Source organism: Microtus oregoni, unplaced genomic scaffold, assembly GCF_018167655.1.
Source record: "Microtus oregoni isolate MIOR12 unplaced genomic scaffold, Mior012 000048F_ref0000485, whole genome shotgun sequence".
Taxonomy (NCBI): Eukaryota; Metazoa; Chordata; class Mammalia; order Rodentia; family Cricetidae; genus Microtus; species Microtus oregoni.
In genome coordinates, this window is record NW_024543222.1 from 12,173,734 (window position 1) to 12,193,862 (window position 20,129).

Below are 20,129 nucleotides of genomic sequence, written 5' to 3' on the forward strand. Positions count from 1 at the left end.
AATTTATCCAATTGAAATAATCAGTGAGTGATCTGGACACAGATGTTCATCACAGAGTGATACATATGTGTGATAAATGCTTAAGATCCAAATACCCATCACTGGGGGCTTTATTAAATAAGCAACGATAGTCCATGTGATGCATTAGTCTGCCCTTACGTGACCACCAATGAGACGAGGATATCGGTCCTAAAATCACAGGGATCTGGATTCTGCCAACCACTGCATCAATATGGAAGTAGATTCTTTCCTGGGCATCTAAGAGCCCTGTCAGCTAATATCGTGGTCCCAGAGAAACTAAAGCAAGTCAATCCCAACCAAGCTGATAAATCCGTGTTCTTTTTAAGTCTCTGTGCTAACGGTAAGGTTAAGCAGCAGTGGGAAGCTGAGTCAAAGGTAGCCATAATTGAGGTTCACTCTCCTTTTAAAGTGGGTAGCTTGTTAGCTGACAAGATAGTACTACTCTGGGTGCTTTGTGATATACTAAATAAAAAGCAAACTGGGGTTGTCACACAAAAAGAGGTGTCATGTCTTTATGTCTAATACTACACGCCACGCACCTCAAAGGACATAGCTACCCACCATATTTTGATTTAATGGGTAACTGTAAGCAGCAGATTCACTTGATTTGGGCAAAATACAGTTTAGAAGCTTATAATCAAAACAAAATGTAGCAGCCAGCTAGAGCTGACTATGTACAGAAGTTAATCCATGGGCTGGAGAAATGGCTTGGCGGTTAAGAGCATCGCCTGCTCTTCCAAAGGTCCTGAGTTCAATTCCCAGCAACCACATGGTGGCTCACAACCATCTGTAACGAGGTCCGGTGCCCTCTTCTGGCCTGCAGGCATACACACAGATAGACTATGGTACACATAACAAATAAATAAATAGGGCTGGAGAGATGGCTCAGAGGTTAAGAGCACAGACAGCAGCAAATCTACACGTACCATTCACAGAGTCTGCTTTTCAGGATGCTAACTGCAAGAAAGGGTTTTTGCTTTTTTGTTTTTTCCCCCATGCACTGGAGCAAACAAGCCAGAGCTGACTTTGCTCAAAATAACTAGGCTCAGAACTGAAAATGGCCTTGACCTCCCTACACCCCTCAGCTCTGACCCCTCCAAACAAGTTGTTTTCAGACTACAGAACCATTTCATCTTCAAGAATCCAGCAAGTTGTCTCAACTCTGTCAAATGCCACTTAAAAGATTAGAACGATTTTCTTATTCAAACATTATTTCAGAATGTAATTTCTGTACCTAGTAGCTTGTTATGGACATGCTTTTAAATGTCTCATTGGGGCTGGCAAGATGGCTCAGCAGGTGAAGGAATTTGCTGAAAGAACTGACTCCATCAAGTTACCCTCTGACTGCCTCATCTATGCATGGGACGGACACACACACACAAACACACACAAATATACACACTCCAAGCAAATCAAATTAGTAAGTGTTTTCAGATTTTTTAAATCAAAATAAAATGTGTAGTAACCCTTTAAGCTGTGTTTTTATTCCCATGTTATCTGCCAGCCTCAAGTCTATCAGCAGGGAGTGCTGGGAGGTTAAAGGAAGGGTGCCAGAACTTTTCAGCTATCGCACTCTTTCCGAGGATGACTACAACATTAAGCATGGCTCCCCACCATGCTGTGTTCTCATTTGTTCACCCAAATCTTGGGAACGGTCCTTGCAAATATAAACATTACCTGCAGCCCAACAAGCCAGTGTACAGCAGGGCTTTACCTTGGGTGATGACTGCTGCTGTCTGCTGCTGTTTCCTGAGTGCTGCAGTCGTAAAGCCCGAGGGATAAATTCAGGAGCCAGTGGATTCAATACATATGTCTTCTTGAGTTCTAAAGCCTCTAGCTGGGCCTTGATCTGTTCAAATGTGATCCCGTGTAGACTATGATTTTCATGACACAGGGCAATAAATCGCTCCCAAAACTTCCTGCACAAAAGATTCAGAAATTTGGGTTACAAACGCCCGTGTGTGAATAGAAGTAACTAAAGATGATTTCAAATTCTGCCCACCTCAAGTGCTTAAGGTTAATATTCATATGAGTATGACACAGACTCTTTCTAGCAAGTGACAAATCTTATGTTTGATGCGCACACTGTAGTCAGTCGAGGAGCATGGTACATACAAAACACAAAAACAAAAAACTTGACTCCTCCACCCTATTATAGAAATGTGTTTGTGAGCCATATAATAAGGTTTTCAAGAATCTATAGAAAATCTGTACTTCTAGTCCAATGCACACACATGTACACATGTACCGTGTACTTCTAGTGAAACATGTAAATATACACATCTATCAACATTTATGCTCTGTACATTTGGCCAATACCACAATGCATATATAAAACAGTGGACAATGTCATGGCTGTCCTAGTCTGTGTAGATATCTGCTATGATAGTCATTTGATGAGGCTATCGCTCAAAATTGTCTTTCTCAGAACTCATCAATAAGTAATGAGTGATTGTATCTATATACTATATATATAGAGAGAATACACTTATATGCTTATTAGTATAACTGTAAAGAATTTTGTGTGGGACTAGGGAGATGGCTCAGTTGGCAAAACACTTGCTGTAAAGCATGAAGACTTGAGTTCTGAAAGACAATACCCACACAAAAAGGTTAGGGTATAGTACCTATACCCCAAAAGGGTTCCACTGAAGCCCCACGCTCAAGAAAATAAGATGGAATAGATGGAAGAGCACTTGACCCAACTTTCGTTTCTATCACCCACATCAGCTGGCACAAGAGCTTGCAACTCCAGCTCCTGGCGACCTGACTTTTGGCCTCTGTGGACACCCACACACATGTGGCCCATATATACAGACACGAAAATAGAAAGAAATCTAAAATAATAGAGTGGAGAGTAAGGAAGATGCTCTGACGTTGACTTCCACAGATATGCTTACATATGGAAATGCATATACAATGCACTCACTCTCACACACACATGCACACACTCAGACACAAACATACACAGCACAAAAGAACCTAGATATGCTAGGTTACATAAAATGATTCAGTCAAAACATAAACTGGAGCCATGAAGGAGATAATCCACATGAGGATTCTCAAAAATAATCAGCTACTCATATAGTTTTCTCTTAGAGATACTTGTCATAACCACAACTTAGAATATTGACCAAGTAGTAAGAGCTAAATAAATTACGGAAAATACAAGTAAGGAACTGAAAAAAATTGCAATGTCCATTATTCATTTTCTAATCAAATCTGTAAATACAGAAAAGAAAAAATACATTCAAAACTGTTACGAGCATTAAAAAAATTCACCCAGTTGGTAAGTAAGCTAATGAACTGAAGAGATATATATTTGAAAAAGTGTTCAACATCCTTCACAGTCAGGGAAACCCAAACTAAAACTGCTTTAAGATTCCATCGCAGCAGAGTCAGAATGGTCATCACCAAAGCAAAAGGGGCAACCAGTGCTGGTGAGGATGTTGGGGGTGGGGACAGCATTTGCTGCTGGTGGGAATGTAAACTGCTACAGCCACTACAAAACTACAAGACCCAGCTACAACACCCAAAGACACAGCACAGAGGCCTGCACATCCTGGATGCATGCACCGTCATATTTACTGCTGCGCTTTTCACAACAGTTTGGCAATGGAACCAGTCTAGAGACCAGCAGATAGACAGAATGCACACATGCATATATATTCAGCCGTAAGGAGAGCCAAAATCATATTTTACAAGAAAATAGATGTGATTAGAGATCATCGTAGTAGGCAAAACAAGCCAAACTCAAAAAGACAATATCAGGGGCTGGAGAGATGACTCAGAGGTTAAGAGCATTGCCTGCTCTTCCAAAGGTCCTGAGTTCAATTCCCAGCAACCACATGGAGGCTCACAACCATCTGTAATGAGGTCCGGTGCCCTCTTCTGGCCTTCAGGCATAGACACAGACAGAATATTGTATACATAATAAATAAATAAATATTAAAAAAAGACAATTAAAAAAAACAAATTCTCTCATACAGAGAATCTAGATTTAAAAGAGTGAGAGACAGAAAGTGTGTGTGTGTGTGTGTGTGTGTGTGTGTGTGTGTGTGTGCACACACGCGCGCGCGCATCTGTGTGGGAGGGGAGGTCATGAAACTAGAAAGAAAACCATGAGATAAAAGAACTTGAGGGAAGGGGGTAAAAAAGTATGTGTGACATGGAAGCAGAAGGGGGCTGAGGACCAGCAAGGGATTGATAGAGGATGGGTGAGGACACAGGGAAAGAGGGATGAGGAAGAACAAAGTACTAACCCAGGGGTTCTCAACCTTTTGGGTTGGAATGACCCTTTTACAGAGGTTGCATATCAAATATCCAGTATATCAGGTATTTACATTATTATTCATATCAATAGCAAAATTACAGTTATGAAGTAGCAACAAAAATAATATTGTGATTGGGGGTCACCACAACACAAGGAACTGTTACTAAAGGGACACAGCATTAGGTAGATTGAGAATCATTACACTAACACATACACACACACATGCCATGAGACCCATGACTTCATATGCTAACTTAAAGAAGAAAAGGAAAATATACAAAAGTGAGAAATACTCCTGAGTGCTAAACATAAAATAAACAAATCTATAACATACAAAACAAAAACAAAAAGGCACACTGGTCACAGTTGTATGCTATTAAAGGTTTGGGAATGAATCTCCAAACGTGAAATAAATATTACCAAAAGCAACATGAAGAAAGTTTAACATGATTGACTATTAGTATAAAAACGTGTACCTATGAGGTTAGAATAATAGATTATGCCGTTGAAGACATGTGATATGATTTCTTCCCCAGTTAGCATCCCAACGACCAGATGGACATTAAGTAATCAAGAAGGCTTCAAAAGCATCAGGGATAAGTTTATGATAAAAAGTTAACGCATGAGCAGGTATGGGTGACGACAGTTTTAAATGCAATTAATTCTGAACTGTGTTTCTTTACAGCTGTGTTTTACCGTCTTATTTGTGGATGCATGTGTTTAAGTACAGGCACATGTAGCTGTGTGTATATGGAGATCAGAAGACAACCCCAATTAGTTAGTTCTCTTTCTGTCATGAGTTCTGATGGTCAAAGTAAGGTTGTCAAGCTTGCACACCAAATGCTTTTACTTGCTAAGCACCACGCTAGGCCTTCAGTCCTACTTTTTAAAGATGACTTTAAGAGATAGGTCTAGGCAAATAATCCAAAGTATAAAGAAAAGGGAAAGTAAGACATGCACACTTGGGGACTTCTGAGCACGTCACACGGGCTAGGAAGATAATCGTTTGGTTACAGGAGCTATGTTCTGCTAGAAGTGCACACCGAAAAGTTATCCTTCATTTTGTGTTTTAAGAACAAAATGTATAATGGTTTAAATACATATAGCCCACTTGGTAGAACTATTCAGAAATAATTAGAAGGTATCCCAATGCAAATGAGTATTGATATTCCAAAGGCCCTGCCTCCTGCTGTGAATCAAGATGTAAGTTCCCCGCTACTGTTCCAATGACATGCTTGCATACAGCCAGACTTCCCACCATGATATTCATGAACTCTACTCCTCTGGAGCTGTGAAACGCAAATTAATTCTTTATAAGCTGTCTTGGTTATGGTTGACTTAGCACAGCAATAGAAAAGTAGCTAAGACAGAATCTTCCTAAATGAATCAAGTTTGCATATGTTTATGTGCTTGAGTGTACATGTGTGGTGTGTAGTGTGTGTGCATGTATGTCCAAGTCCCTGTACACATGTGGAGGCCAGAGAAGGACTCTGGAAGACCTCCTCTACGATTCTCCACCTAAAAAATACAATTCGTTGTTGTAATGATAGAAGAAAACCTAAGAAAGGATTATTTCCAATACAGTAGTTATGATCTAAAACTCCATAGACCTTTTTTTTTTTAAAAAAAAAGATTTTTTTATTGATTGTATACACAGTATTCAGCCTCCTTGCATGCCTGCAGGCCAGAAAAGGCCACCAGATCTCATTACAGATGGTTGTGAGCCACCATGTGGTTGCTGGGAATTGAACTCAGGACCTCCTTAAGATCAGTCAGTGCTCTTAACCTCTGAGCCATCTCTCCAGCCCCCCTCCGTAGACCTTTTACAACATTCAAATACCAACACAGCTCCACTATACAATATTCAAAAGAAAAAATTTCAGGTCTGATTGATAAAGCATCAGTTTCATAGCTTGACATTTCAATTTGTGTTGTACTTCAAGACAAAGTACAAGGAATTTATTTACTTCAGACAGGCTCTACCTATCCCTAGCTAGCCTGGAACTCGGATGTAAGTACTGGGATTAAAGGTGTGGGTTACCACATCCATCTCATGATTTGTGTGTGTGTGTGTGTGTGTGTGTGTGTGTGTGTGTGTGCGCGCGCGCATGTCACATGTGTTCAAATGCCCAGAGAGGCCAGAAGAGATGATGGATCCCCTAGAGCTGAAGTTATAGGAAGTTATGGGCTGCCTGACATGGGTGCTGGGAGCTGAACTCTGGTCCTCTGGAAGAGCAGCAAGCACTCTTAACCATTGAGCCATCTCCCCAGACCCAGTGGATTCTTTGTTATTCTGCCTGTAATATCAACTCCACTTTACATAGTTTCACTTCCAGTTTAAACGGTGCGATGTTCTTAGAATATGCTATTTTAAGATGTCTTGATAATTTTATTAGTTTGTAGGTATGGGTGTTTTGCCTACATATATATCTGTGCTGGGTGCCCACAGAAGCCAGAAGAAGAGGTATCAGATCCCTTGGGACTGGTGTTACAGACAGCTGTGAGCTGCCACATGGGTGCTGGGAATCAAACGCAGGCCCTCTAGAAGAGCAGCTGGTGCTTTTATCCGATGAGCCATCTCTCCCGCCCCTTAAGCTACCTTCTTAAATTTCACATCCCATACCCATATGGACCTCAGCTTTGTGTAGGAGCTGAAACAACACTGAATTAAGCAAAAATGTCAAAGAACCTCACATTTCATGGAAAACGGTTCATTAACCCCAGAGATCATAATCAAATAATCTTTCAGCTATAGGATGTTTTTCATCTTTTTTTTTAGGGGGGGGGTGTCTTTTTGCTATTACTGCTGTAGTTGTTTAAGACAGTGTCTCACTCTCTAGCCCAAGCTGGCCTGGAACTCAAACAATCTTACTGCCTCAACCTTCCAATTGCTAGGATTACAGGCAGAAGCCACCACACCTGGCTTAAAGGACACCATGTCAGAAGCATTCTAAACACTATAAATAAATCGAGTTTCAAAAGATGGAATTTATATTCTAGACCTGACTTATCTTCAGGTCCCATAGACAGAGCAAAAGGCCCTGGTTCTGTCCCAGTAGCTGCAATGTGCAGTGACCTCTGGAACGTTTCTCTTTTGTACTGGCTTCCCCGTGCACAGAACAAACACTATGACTATCATTCCTCATCATGTTTCTCAAGCTTCTCACTTCTAAACTTTCAGAGAAAAACACAGGGAATGGAGGTGCTGAAGAGTCACCCAGGGCCTCGTACAGCTCAGGTAAGTAAGTGTGTACTACTTCCTACAAAGTAAGTCCTGGCTTTTTAGTGGGAGCACGTTCTATGACGTGTATGTGGAAGCCAGAGGACTTTGTGACACTGGCTCTCCCCTTTACATGGGTCTCTAGGCTTATATGGCAAAGGCCTTTACTACTGAGCTATCTTGCCTGTTCCCAAAATTCTTAGTTTTAAAGCTAAAAGAATTTTGAGTTTTCTTCTCCATAAAAGCTCTTTAAGATAAAGTATTACACTTTGACTGTGTGTGTATGAGTGCGGGCCACGGCACGTGAGTGGAGGTCAAAGGACAACTTGTGGGGTCAGCTCTTTCCTTCGCCCATCAGGCATTTCCAACACAGGAAGTGGAAGCGCATGTGAGAATTTCAACCGTACTCTGGGGATGAGATCTCACCACTGTAGGTAAAGGCTTCACCATTCTTGGCAGTCTCCCTACTATGGCAATCTCTTATTACGCTGACCATTTTTTAAAGAGAAATGTTAGCTAGAAAGCCACTTACGTCTATGCACTGCTACTTAATTTCCTGGATCTGAGAAGACATAATGCTACATTTTGTGTATGTGAGTGAGGGCAAAGGGATGAAGGCCAGAGGTCAACGTCAGGAGTAGTCAACCTTGCTTTGCTATTGTTTTTTAAGACAGGGTCTCTCATTGGCCAGCATCTGGAGCACCTGGATTTATTTGGGGTTTGGGGGAGGCCTGGAAATTGGACTCAGGTTCTCATGCCTCTGTGGCAAGTACCTTCCTGGCTGAGACAACCTCTCCAGCTGAACATGACTTGTAATAAGTAAAGGAAGCACGAACCAAACTAAATATGCTTTGGACTTTGTGTTAGCTTTGGTTCTACATTCACTGGTAAAACCTGAAAAGTCATGTGAACACGCACACATACACACCAAGATACACACAGAGACACAGAAACACACATACATGCACACAAACTCACACAAGTCCAAAACTCATACATGTGTGCACACATACATACACCAAATAAGTATTCCCTCGCTGTCCTTGGGTCACAGTCTACATGTGCATTAAATATGTTGCTATTTACCAAGTTAGTGAAATGTGTTAATGATGGAATCCAGTTGTAAGAAAGAATTCCTCAAGGCTGGGATGTGGAACAACGTCACCATTGTGTCACCACCCTGACACTTGGCACAGATTTGTCATGTGCAAAACATGTCATTTCTTCATGGGCAAGGCGGATGTCTGAGAAGGGCCTGAGTTCTGAAGTTATTTCTGACACTGTTTTCATGAACCACATGAAGCCTTGAGTAGTTTTACTTAAACTCACTCCATCAGGCTGCCCATTCAAAATGAAAGGAAAACGGCTTGCTGTTCGGTTGTTGGTTTGACTAAATAGGGCAATGTGTGCAGAGTACACAAGGCAGCACCTGACAGAGGTGGTGGACAAGAGCAGCTGCTGGATTAATATTTGCTAGTGGGGAGGAAGAAGTTCATTGTATCTACTTCAGTCTAATGGACAAATTCTGTTAAAAATAACAACAACAAAAAGAATAGATCAAGCTGGTGTAATACACATAAATCCTTTCCTGAAAACCAGTAACACCTGAGACAAGCATGTTACTTTCTAATAAACAGCATGCAAAGTGGGAGGGTGCTGAAGAGGTCAAACTACACAGAATCCACTTCTCCATTCTCACAGGATTAGGGAGTCACAGCACATCCCCTGGACTTGGCCTGTAATATTAGCTGTATTAGTTGGTTGGCAACGTTATTATTACTGATATTTTTACTACCAACTCTTGAGCTGGAACCATGAATTAAACTATCCAAATGAAAGAGGCAATCAACATTCTCACCGTGTAATCTCTTGCTCTACTGAACACTGTATTACTCCCCTGCAAACAGCTGGCTTAGCACATGAATTATTTGCAGTCCTTGGTAACCGAGATTCAGTTCAAAATGAGCCATCAGTAGACTTGGCCTAAAGTTAAAAATTAGCCCTGTGCAACGTGACAGCAGGCCCTAGGAAGAATTCTTCATCAATCTGCTTGGAGAAAGTGACAGTTCATATCAGAGAAAGACTAAAACTGCTAATTCTGTGCTGTTCAGTGTGGCCACAGAAAATGTAATATAGCTTCTTCAACAACATTCAGGCTGCTAAATACTCAGAATTACTTACTAGGAGAGCCCACAGTAATGTGGTTCCATGCTACTCTGCCATTCATCCCCCTAAGAGTACAGAACTGTTTGCATACACATCCTCCCATTCTATATTATTTAATCATAAACACAAATGGCAAGAGACTGCAACATTCTAACCAACACGCTTTGGATAGACAGTTGAGGAACTAAAGCACAATTCTCAGGATGTGAATAAAATTAGGAGACTCATTAATATTCTTGGCCTTGACTGGTGAGATGGCTTAGTCAGTAAAAGTGCTGGCTGTGCCAACATGATAATCCAAGTGTAATCCCTGGAGCTCATGTAAAGGTGGAAGGGGAGACCCAACTACACAGTTACCTGTGGACATCTGTATATGTGCTGTAGTATTAAAGCCCACACATATATCATACATTCCTTTATCCAGATTTTGTCATTAATGATTGTAAACAAATGACAAATTTTTAGACATAAAAGTGATGTCATGTGACCACAGAACTGCTCCTAGGTGAGCTATGAAACCTATGAGCTTTACTTTTAAAAAGAAAAGGTTGGCTGGGCAGTGGTGGCACACACCTTTAATCTCAGCACTTGGGAGGCAGAGGCAGGCAGATCTCTGTGAGTTCGAGGCCAGCCAGGTCTACAAGAGCTAGTTCCAGAACAGGCTCTAAAACTACAGCAAAAACCTAAAAAACAAAAACAAAAGCAAAAAAAAAAAAAAGTGGATTCTTTTGTTAGCAGCTTTCCCCTATAGAAGATTCTACTAATTTGGAGCTGTATGAATGACTCGGGGCTAAAGATGGTTCAGTATGGAGGCCCAGGCCTGTAATCCCGGTGCTGAGGAGTGGGGGGCGAGAGGACAAAGGTGGAGTTGGGCAGGCAGGGTCCTAACCAGTCAGACTAGCAAACTGGTGAGCTCCAGGTTCAGTGAGAGATTCCTATCTCAAGCATAGATGCAGAGGCTGCAGTCACAGCTCAGTGGCTAAGAGCACTTGCTGGGCAGTGGTGGTGGTGCATGCCTTTAATCTCAGCACTCAGGAGGCAGAGGCAGAGTGAGTTCCAAGACGGCCTATTACACAGAGAAACCCTGCCTCGAAAAAACCAAACCAACCAAACTAACAAAAAAACACTTGCTGTTCTCCCAAAGGATATGAGTGTGGTTCCCAGCACCCATGTCAGGTGACTCATAAACACCTGTAACTCCAGACACCTGCCCTCACATGCACATACCCATACACAAATATACACATATGCATAATTTAAAATAAAAATGAATTATAAGATAGACTACAGGAAAGAATTTATAGGCAGGTTTTGTCACACCTATAAAATGCAATTAGTCCTCTAGCATATTTCTCTCTTTTTCATAACAGAATATTATAAATTTCTTTAAAAATTATTTTTTAGCGGTTTTTCAATGCTGCAAAAGTTGAATCTTATAGTCCTGGCTTCATACAGTTTACATTCTTAACTGGTCAAGATCACAACTGTACAGAAAATGTCTAGATGGTATTTCAGCTATATTTTAGTAGAACCATTGTTCTTACTTATAGCATAATGAATAATAAAATTACCCTAAAACAAGTTATGGTCACTTACTTCTATTCCCTTAATTTTAAGGTATTTTAATTTTAACCAGACATAAAAATTATTTAAATTAAGAAGCCCTGCAAAGGACATGACTGTGCATGCCTTTAATCCCAGCACTCAAGAAGCAGAAGGAGAGGATCTCTGTGAGTTCTAGGCCAGCCTGACCTACAGAGCAAGTTCCAGGACAGTCAGGGATACACAGAGAAACTCTGTCTTGACACAAATGAACAAACAAACAAAAGCCTTAAAAGAAAATGACTACAAAATTCATCAAAACTTGGAACTGAGTTTTATTAGACTATATTATAAACATGTATTAAATTGTAAAAAATAAATTTAATAATAAAATTAAGTTTTTAAGAAATGAAAACAATGAAGCAAGGAGAAGATAAAAGGTAGTAGACAGTAAAAAATTTAAACTTGTCCAAAGATACACACACACATACCCCACCTCAGGGTTCTGGCACCAGCTGGCCCCTCTTCCTACAGCACTTCAGCTGCTGGTATGCAAAGCTCACCCTGGCACTTCCAAAGTCATCTGAGTCAGCTTGGTGGGGAGGCTCCTCTGACCACATCCTTTCTGGTCCCAAACCACTTTATCTCACCTGTCACTCCTAAAAGCTCCCTATGCTCTCATTTTTTTTTTTTTGGTATTAATTTATTTAGTAAATACTATGCAATGATCTTATTTAATTTGTTGTCAGCCTTCATTTCCTACCAAATAAAGTGTAAGCACCACAGAGACAGATGTGTCTTTGCTCACCGACTGTCTCCAGCTAGAGGAGTGCAGAGAACACAGACACGGGGAGTATCTGCTGGCTACTGGCTGTCTGAATCTACAGTTACACATATACCATGAACAGGCACTAAATAAAATATCTCTCACTAATACTGGGTGTCAGGTAACATTATCAGTAAGCCTGATTTTAATTCACCATGAAGTCATACAGATAAATACATGCATAAGGGTGCAAATTCTTCCATATTTCCCATTTTGAGTCTCTCAGTTCAGTAACACAGACTTACCTACACCTTCCGATAGAGCACAGAGCAATGGGGTCTCCCACCACAGCAACCAGGGACTGTGCTCTTGTGATGGCAGTATTGAGAAGTTTGTAGTTAGATAAAAAACCATAATCTAAGTCCTCAGTGGAGTCTTCCAGAAGTTGCTCTTTCTTTTTAATTGGCGTCTGCTTATGCTTGCAAGTGTGGCGTGTACGCACTGTGCTAAGAAACAGAACTCTGAATTGCTTTCCTACAAAAAATTGGAAAAAAAGGCGAGATCATCACTGAATCTCTGACAGAATAAATCCCACATCTTTAAAGTCATGATTGCTGAAGCACAAGTGCTGGCGAGACGTGAGGAATCCCAACCTGTGCAGAGCTGTGAGATGCGCGGCTGCTCTGGAAAACCGTGGCAGGACCTCAAAAATGACAGAGTGCCCATCTGATTCAGCAAGACCACCTCAGAGAAAACCCCCACACTGCAAGCAAGGTCTCCATGAGAACTTAGCGCCCATGCTCACTGAAGCCTTGCTCACGATGCCAAAAAGTGTGACCCAGTGTCCACAGACACACTGGTGTAATTACACACAGTAAGTTACTAGGCTGGCACATGCTACAACATGAATGAACCTTAGAGGCACTGAGTTAAGTGAACAAAACCTAGTCACAGAAGGACAGCTACAATGTGAGCTTTTTTAAGCCCTAAATTAGAGGACAGCTGTGAGATCTAAAGTACGCCTGCCCCAAGCACTGTGAGCAAGAACTATTCAAGCTGCACTATCTTAGTCTAATTAGATGAGGCCCTAAAGTAGGGAAATTCACACAGAGAGAAGGGAGAACAGAATAGTGCTGGCCGAGGACTGGAGAAGAATGGGAGGTCTTAATGGGCGCAGGGCCTCAGTTTGGGAAGACAGACAGCTCTAGTGATGGGTGGTGGTGGTGATAGCTGTGGTGATATACCACAGGAATGAAGGTACCGCTTGCCACTGAACTGCTCTCATGAAAATGCTCAAAATGCTGAAGTTTTTTATTGGTATTTTACCACACCAAAAAAGTTATTATGATAATTGTTTTGCTTTTAAAAACAGAACCTTGCTAAATTGTCAAGGTTGGTCCTAAATCCACTGTGTAGTCCAGCCTGCTGTGAAACTCCTGATGATCTGTCTGTCTCAGCCTTTTGAATGCTCAGATCACAGGTATGTACCACCACCCTAGCTTAATGTTTTCTCCTAATCATTATTGCTGGGACCAATCTTTGAGATTATCTAGCCAAACATCCACCCTACACAAGAAGCTTCTTCCTGGAAGCAGGGCCATTTACTCTCCTGCCAGACTGGACAGACATGGCTGATGTCACAAAGAAGCCTGATGGAGTTAGGGATCCAAACATTTGACAACAGTGCTAATATCAGGTTCAGTTTTCTCTTCTCTAGCCCTTCATCTTCATCTGCTCCTCATTCATGTGGACACAGAATAGAGCATCAGTTGACCTACATTTACCCTGTGAGCATTTGTGCTCATTACTGAAATACCCAACTGAGTGTGCCATGAATGGGGGTAGAGGGGAGCCCTTGCTCCCCATGATCCAGACACTGGATGACCCTTCCTGTCACATCATGTACCTAACATCCCTGGGGCTTTTCTAGTGCTCACATTATCACACTGCTTCATGTATTTAAAGGCACAAAGTTTATAATAACTCATTTCATGAATAGTAAAAACACGTTTGCTGGCTTAAGGAGGTCTACAGATAAAATATTTCAAATTAGTTCCCAAATACAGTACAACAGAATGTATTATGTTGCATATTGTTATATCATAGATATCTGTGACATCATATAACTGTAGTGATAGAAAATTCAATTTGTTATTACTATTTTTACTTGGTATTGCAATTTTAATAAACATGCAAATTTAGTATTAAAGAGCTTGGCAGGAAATCAATATATCATTGCTGGCCCAAAAGAGTAAGGAAATTTCTTTTCTTTCTTTCTTTATATCATAGTTCTTAAAGATCTAAGATTATTTAATAGAATTAAAAATTCCAATCTGGACACACTTTAAGACATTTGAATAATGTAGTTCATTACAGTTAACACTTACCTTGAACATTTAGCACCCTTTCTACATTCACATCAGATAGTCTCTTTTTCCGAAGTTCAGCACGTATCCTAAACACCTGATCAGCATATGGAGTCACCACACCAATACTGCCGTCATCTAACTTCCCCCATGCTACTGGCCACTTCCTTCTTAGCTCCTCTACACGTTCCACGACTTCAAATACCTTTAAACAAACATACTTGTGAAAATTACCACTGGGGTTTGAGCAAAGAATATGGTAACAGACTGTTACATGCCTGCATTTTAGCAAATGCCATTTAGAAACCAATCCACTAAAGAGAATAGAGCATTCCTGACACAAACATAGTAAGAAAGGTAACACTGCATTCACATTTCAAACAGTAAAATCCTGATGTGAGATTCCCCCCTGTATGCTGTGAATACTGTTGGTTATTAAGTTCTTTTGGGCCTATAATAGGGTAGAGCAGAGCTAGGCAGGGAAAACTAAACTGAATGCTAGGAGAAAGGAAGCAGAATCAGGGAGAAGCCAAAAAGCCACCGCTGGAGACAGACATGCTGAAACTTTGCTGGTAGGCCATGACCTCATGGTAATGAACAGATTAATGAAGATGGGTTAAATTAAGATGTAAGAGTTAGCAAATAAGAAGCTAGAGCTAATGGGCCAAGCAGTGATTTAATTAATACTGTTTCTGTGTGATTATTTTGGTAGTATGGAGCCGGGAAATGAACAAGATGCCTCCTTACAACAAAATCCTATAATATTGTGACTAGGAAACATTGAAAACAAGAAAATGTGCTGAGCAAGTGGCTACATTTTCCACATGTCCCATTCTTAAAGTAAAGACCTGGAGTGTCACAGAAAAACAGGGTAGAATCAAGAATGTAGGTAAAGCAGGGAAGCAAATCCACACCACTCTGGTGCTTCTCAGTCTACTCTAGAGCAAGCCAAGAAACTACTCAACCAACCAGAAGATTCCACTGAGTCCCAGGAGGACAAGACCTGGTATTGTCCTCATTGTGACCTACTGATACAACTAAGTAGGGCATTTCCAACAGTTGTTATGTGACACAGCCCTCAGCTGGGACTAAGACAAATTTCAAAGAAACTTTCAGAACCTGCTGCCTACTGTGGTACAAGTACAGCAAAGCCATCACAGGAATTCCCACACATTTCAGACAGCAAGTTGCTGGGCCCCTACTTGCCAGGTTATATAGGGTTTTTAGTACAGTTTGTCTACATTATCTCAATGAATTGATCAAAAATAGATTATTACTTAGAAAACAATCATATCTGTCTATCTACCTACCTATATACTTATCTACTTACCTACTATCTGTCTGTCTATCTATCTGGCAAGTATTTTTCGTTCTTTCTTCCCATTTATCCTTCTATCTATCCATCCACCCATCTTTCTTTCCTTCCTTTCTACCTTCCTTCCTTCCACATATTCATCTGTCTATCTATCTGGCAAGGTCAATCCAAAATCAGGCAATACTCTAATGTTGTATAGCTGAAGTAGAAATTTTAAATGTCTTTTAACTATATTTATTCAGTATTTACTAACAATTTCTATTTGAAGTTACAATGTCTACTGCAATAAGGAATATGAGAAGCATGGCTTTGCCTGTATGGACAGATATGGGGTAAATGAAACACAGAAGATGTTCTGTTGCAAAACCCCAACAGTCTCTACATGAAACAACAACCTAACCACTGCCCCACCCTATCCCTCTGTTCCTACATTCTAAGTAGGATAAAATGGTAACAAAATGAAAACTGCCTCCCAATAGAACTGTTATAGCCTAGCCAAACTCAGCAAAGACCCTAGAGATTGATCCAAGAGCTTACAAGCAAGAGGGAAACATCTATTTAATGAAATCTGCAGCCCCTCAGTAAGAAAGAGAGGCTGGGCAACCACACTGGGGACTGCTTCCAGAACTGCTTCAGCAGCAAATTTCCATCTCCCTCAAATCCCTATGTTGAAGAAGCTATTACAGGAGGCTTTAGTAACTGGTAAACACTGGTGGACTCTATTTTCCACAGTTCCCTACTGCAAAAGGACTGTACTGAGCAGGTGGTGGCAGCTGGGTAGATCCTGAACCCCTGTTCCTATCTCCTACAGCCCAGGGGAGATCTGAAGACGACAGCAGGAGAAGAGTGCAGTCCTTCTCAGGACAAAAACCCTATCCTTTGCACATTTGGTGGCCAGTGAGCATCAGTGGATCCCAACTTCCCTTGGTCTAAATGCAAAAGATTCCTCCTGGAGGCTGGGGAGATGGTTCAGCAGCTAACGGTACTTTCTAGTCTTCCAGAAGACCCAAGTTTGTTTCCAAGCACCAATCCTGGGTGGCTGACAGACACTTAATAAATAAAATTTTTAAAAGTAAGCTCAGAAAGTGGCAACACTGCCAAAAAAAAAAAAAACCAACAACTTCAGTTGGATCACAATTCATGCCCCAAAGAACTAAAACTAAGATAACTGACATGAAAAAAGATACTAGCAGGATTCAACAGGTCTGTGCTGACAGAAGAGCTCATCAAACAAAAAGGCAAGTTAGAGAATACAACGTAAAGTGAGGAAAGTCACTGAAGAAAAATTACCAAAGAGACATCATTAAGCTCCAATGTGTTCTAATATTAAAGAAAATCAGATAGAGAGAAGGAAAAAAATTAAACATAATCAAAGAAAATAAGGCTGGTCATGGTGGCAGACACATTTAATCTCAGAATTTGGCAGGCAGAGGCAGGTGGATCTCTGTGAGTTCAAGACCAGCCTGGTCTATAGAGCAAGTTCCAGGACAGCCACGACTATACAGAGAAATAAAAACAAACACACAATATGTGCGTGTTTGTATATACGCCTACCAAAAATTGAGTTTTATTCAGCCATTAAAGGGGAAAAAATAGAGGGTTGGGGGGCAGGAAATGAAAGAACTAGATCATCATATTAAAGGTGAAATAAGCCAATTTCACAAAGACAAATGGTCTGTTGTTGTGGACATGTAAAATCTAGGAGATAAGAAATGGTGCGGATGTAGAAGGATGATTATCAGAAGAAGTAAGAAAAGGAAAAGGAGTAAACATGACCAAAACACTTAATACACATGCATGAGGAAACCGGTTACTCTTTACAATTAATACATCCTAATAAAAATGTCCAAGGAAATGGTGGCTAAAATATGTCTTTCCCTGATTAAAAACACATATAAATACAATGAATTTCAAGTTAAGATATATACTAAAATGTGCACCTAGACATATCACAGTCAAAATGCTCAAAATCAAAGACAAAAATGAAACCTTGAGAACAGGAAAAGAAAACCAGCCATATTTACAAAGGGACACTAACAATAAACAGATAACTTCTCATCAGTAAGAAGAGGAGGGAAATTCAGTATGGTGGCGGGGACTGACCTTACATCTAGCAAAACTTTCAAAACAGAGGGAAAATAAAGACATTCACAGATAAACAAATCTGAGAGAATTTCCTACTATCAAAATAACTGACCAGAAATACTAAGGAACATTCTTCCAAACCAAATATCACTATATAGCAATGTAAATCCATAGTGTTGCTGAGACTGTAACCCTGTAGATGGTTACAAAAGGCAGAACATAGCTGTTTCCTTTTCTTCCTCCTCTCAACTAATTTAAAGAGCAATTGTATAAAATAATGTCAAGCTACAGCACACAGAAATACACTATGTGTTGACAGTAAGCACACAAAAGGCAGGTAGTCACAGAAAGCATCAGGGAGCTGAAGAGCATGGGAATAGAAACAGAGGGCTGGGCAGGAGTGTAGCTTGGCGGAGCACAACCTAGCATGCTCAACGTCGTGGATATCCCCACAAGGGGGAATTAAACTATATGTCTGTCCCTTTTCTTCTCTTGGAATTGTAAAAACACGCACACACACAATTTAACAAGGTATCTTTCAAATTATTAAACATTGACACATATGTATGAGAATGAAAACTGAAAAGGGGAGGGGAAATGTAGAGCTATGTTGATGTTTCTCCGTATCACTGAAATTTAGTTAGATAAATCTGAAATAGATTCTGATTACATACATACTATTGGCCACAGAAACACTACTAAACAACTAAATATATAATATATGTAAGTTTGCAAATACATACACTGAAATAATGTAAATGAAATTTCCATCTGGGCTGCCAACAATCTCCACAAGGGCCACTGTAGACTATCTAACAATGAAACACCAGCACTAGGCATGAGAAGCACTCTTTTGAGTTACTGTTCAAGGTTATCTAAGAGACTCCTAATACAATATATATGTTACAGCTGTTACCTGCAAAGGTGAAAGACAAATCCCTATTGTTGAAGATACCACGTTCTTCGGACACAGGACCCAGAGAACCCAGTTGGATCAGACATGAAATCTTCCTCCCTGAGGACTAACTTTCATGGCATAAGAAGGCACCATGAAGACTCACAAAGGAAGAAAGCAAACAACAGTCCTATCCAGTTAGGAACCACAGCAACCAGCATGGCACAGTAACCCGAAGGATACAGTACTGGCACAGGTGGTTGGGCAGTAACCAACAACTATAGAATTGGACTAAATACCCACTCAACAATAGGGAAATCATTCCTGGTGCTGGAAACCCAGTTAACCCAGGGCTAGTAAAGTCATGGCCCTTAAAGGAGAATCTATAATCACCACTTCACTAATCAAGCATAATCCCTAGTTACATCTAAGCATTTACCCTTCTATCCACAGGCAAGTGTAATCCTCACTCTTCAATCAAGAAAATTTCTCAGCATTACAGAAAAACACAGTTGCTCAAAATGCACAGCTGGAAAGTCCAGTTCCAACTGATATTTATCCACAACACAACTCCTACACCTGAGGCTCAGGAATTATTTCGGAAGAGGTGGGGAAAGATCGTTAAGAACCAGAGGCACGGGAAGTTTGCTATGAGATTTTTTTCTCCTAGAAACGTCAGAGAAGCTAACCCATAAAGTCTGACTTAACATGATTGCCTAAACATGATCTGAGCAAGGGTAACACAAATTGACAGCTGACATGGAAGGGGGAAGTTCTTTAGGCTTTAATCCTAAACAAAGAACTACAGGCAACCTAGGAATGCTGAGAGCAAGAGAAATGGTCTTCCTCAGGAAAAAGCACATCGATCAGTTACCCAATTCCACGTGGTCAGCCCTGAAAACATACACATAACATTATACAGACTAAGCATCTTGTATTTATATATTTAAGAGGAAATTATACATACGTACATATATACATACATATGTGTATATATACATGTGTGTGTGTGTGTGTGTAAATGAAAGAAAAAGAGGTCATGAATTTCAAAGAGAGTAAGGGGATACATGGAGGAGCTGGAAGAAGGAATTACAAGGGGGAAATGATACAATTAATCTCAAAAATAAAAGATAACAATTATAATTAAAAATAATACCAAAATAAGAAGATACGTTAAAAAACAAATATATACTTGTATATATAAATAAAATAATTGAAGAAAGGCCAAATGTGGTGGTGCATGATTTTAATCCTTGCCTGAGTGCAAACACAACAAAGGGGAGCTGAGCACCCACCTTCAGTCTTGCTCTATGTAAAGAAAAGTTTACCTGTTCCTAAAATGAAATGGCACAGACTAATGAAAATGTCAGGCTTCTTGGCTTGGGGCTAGGGTTTGAGCAAGTGGTATTGATGGTTTTCATGCACTAAATTCTAACTATTACCCTCTGATCAATTTTTAAAGAAACATATGAGCTCCTGT

The 20,129-nt window shown here is 40.4% G+C and overlaps 1 protein-coding gene across 5 annotated transcripts in view; it reads right to left on the reverse strand.

The window, feature by feature from the left end:
• Positions 1-20,129, reverse strand: part of Helz (helicase with zinc finger) — a 145,750-nt gene that overhangs the window by 37,772 nt on the left and 87,849 nt on the right. For all 5 annotated transcript variants that reach the window (XM_041635671.1, XM_041635670.1, XM_041635667.1 and 2 more), the window contains 3 exons: positions 14,376-14,559; positions 12,294-12,522; positions 1,736-1,940 (listed from right to left, as the gene is read on the reverse strand). In XM_041635671.1, coding sequence (XP_041491605.1) covers positions 1,736-1,940; positions 12,294-12,522; positions 14,376-14,559 — 618 coding nt within the window. The remainder of the gene's footprint in view (positions 1-1,735; positions 1,941-12,293; positions 12,523-14,375; positions 14,560-20,129) is intronic.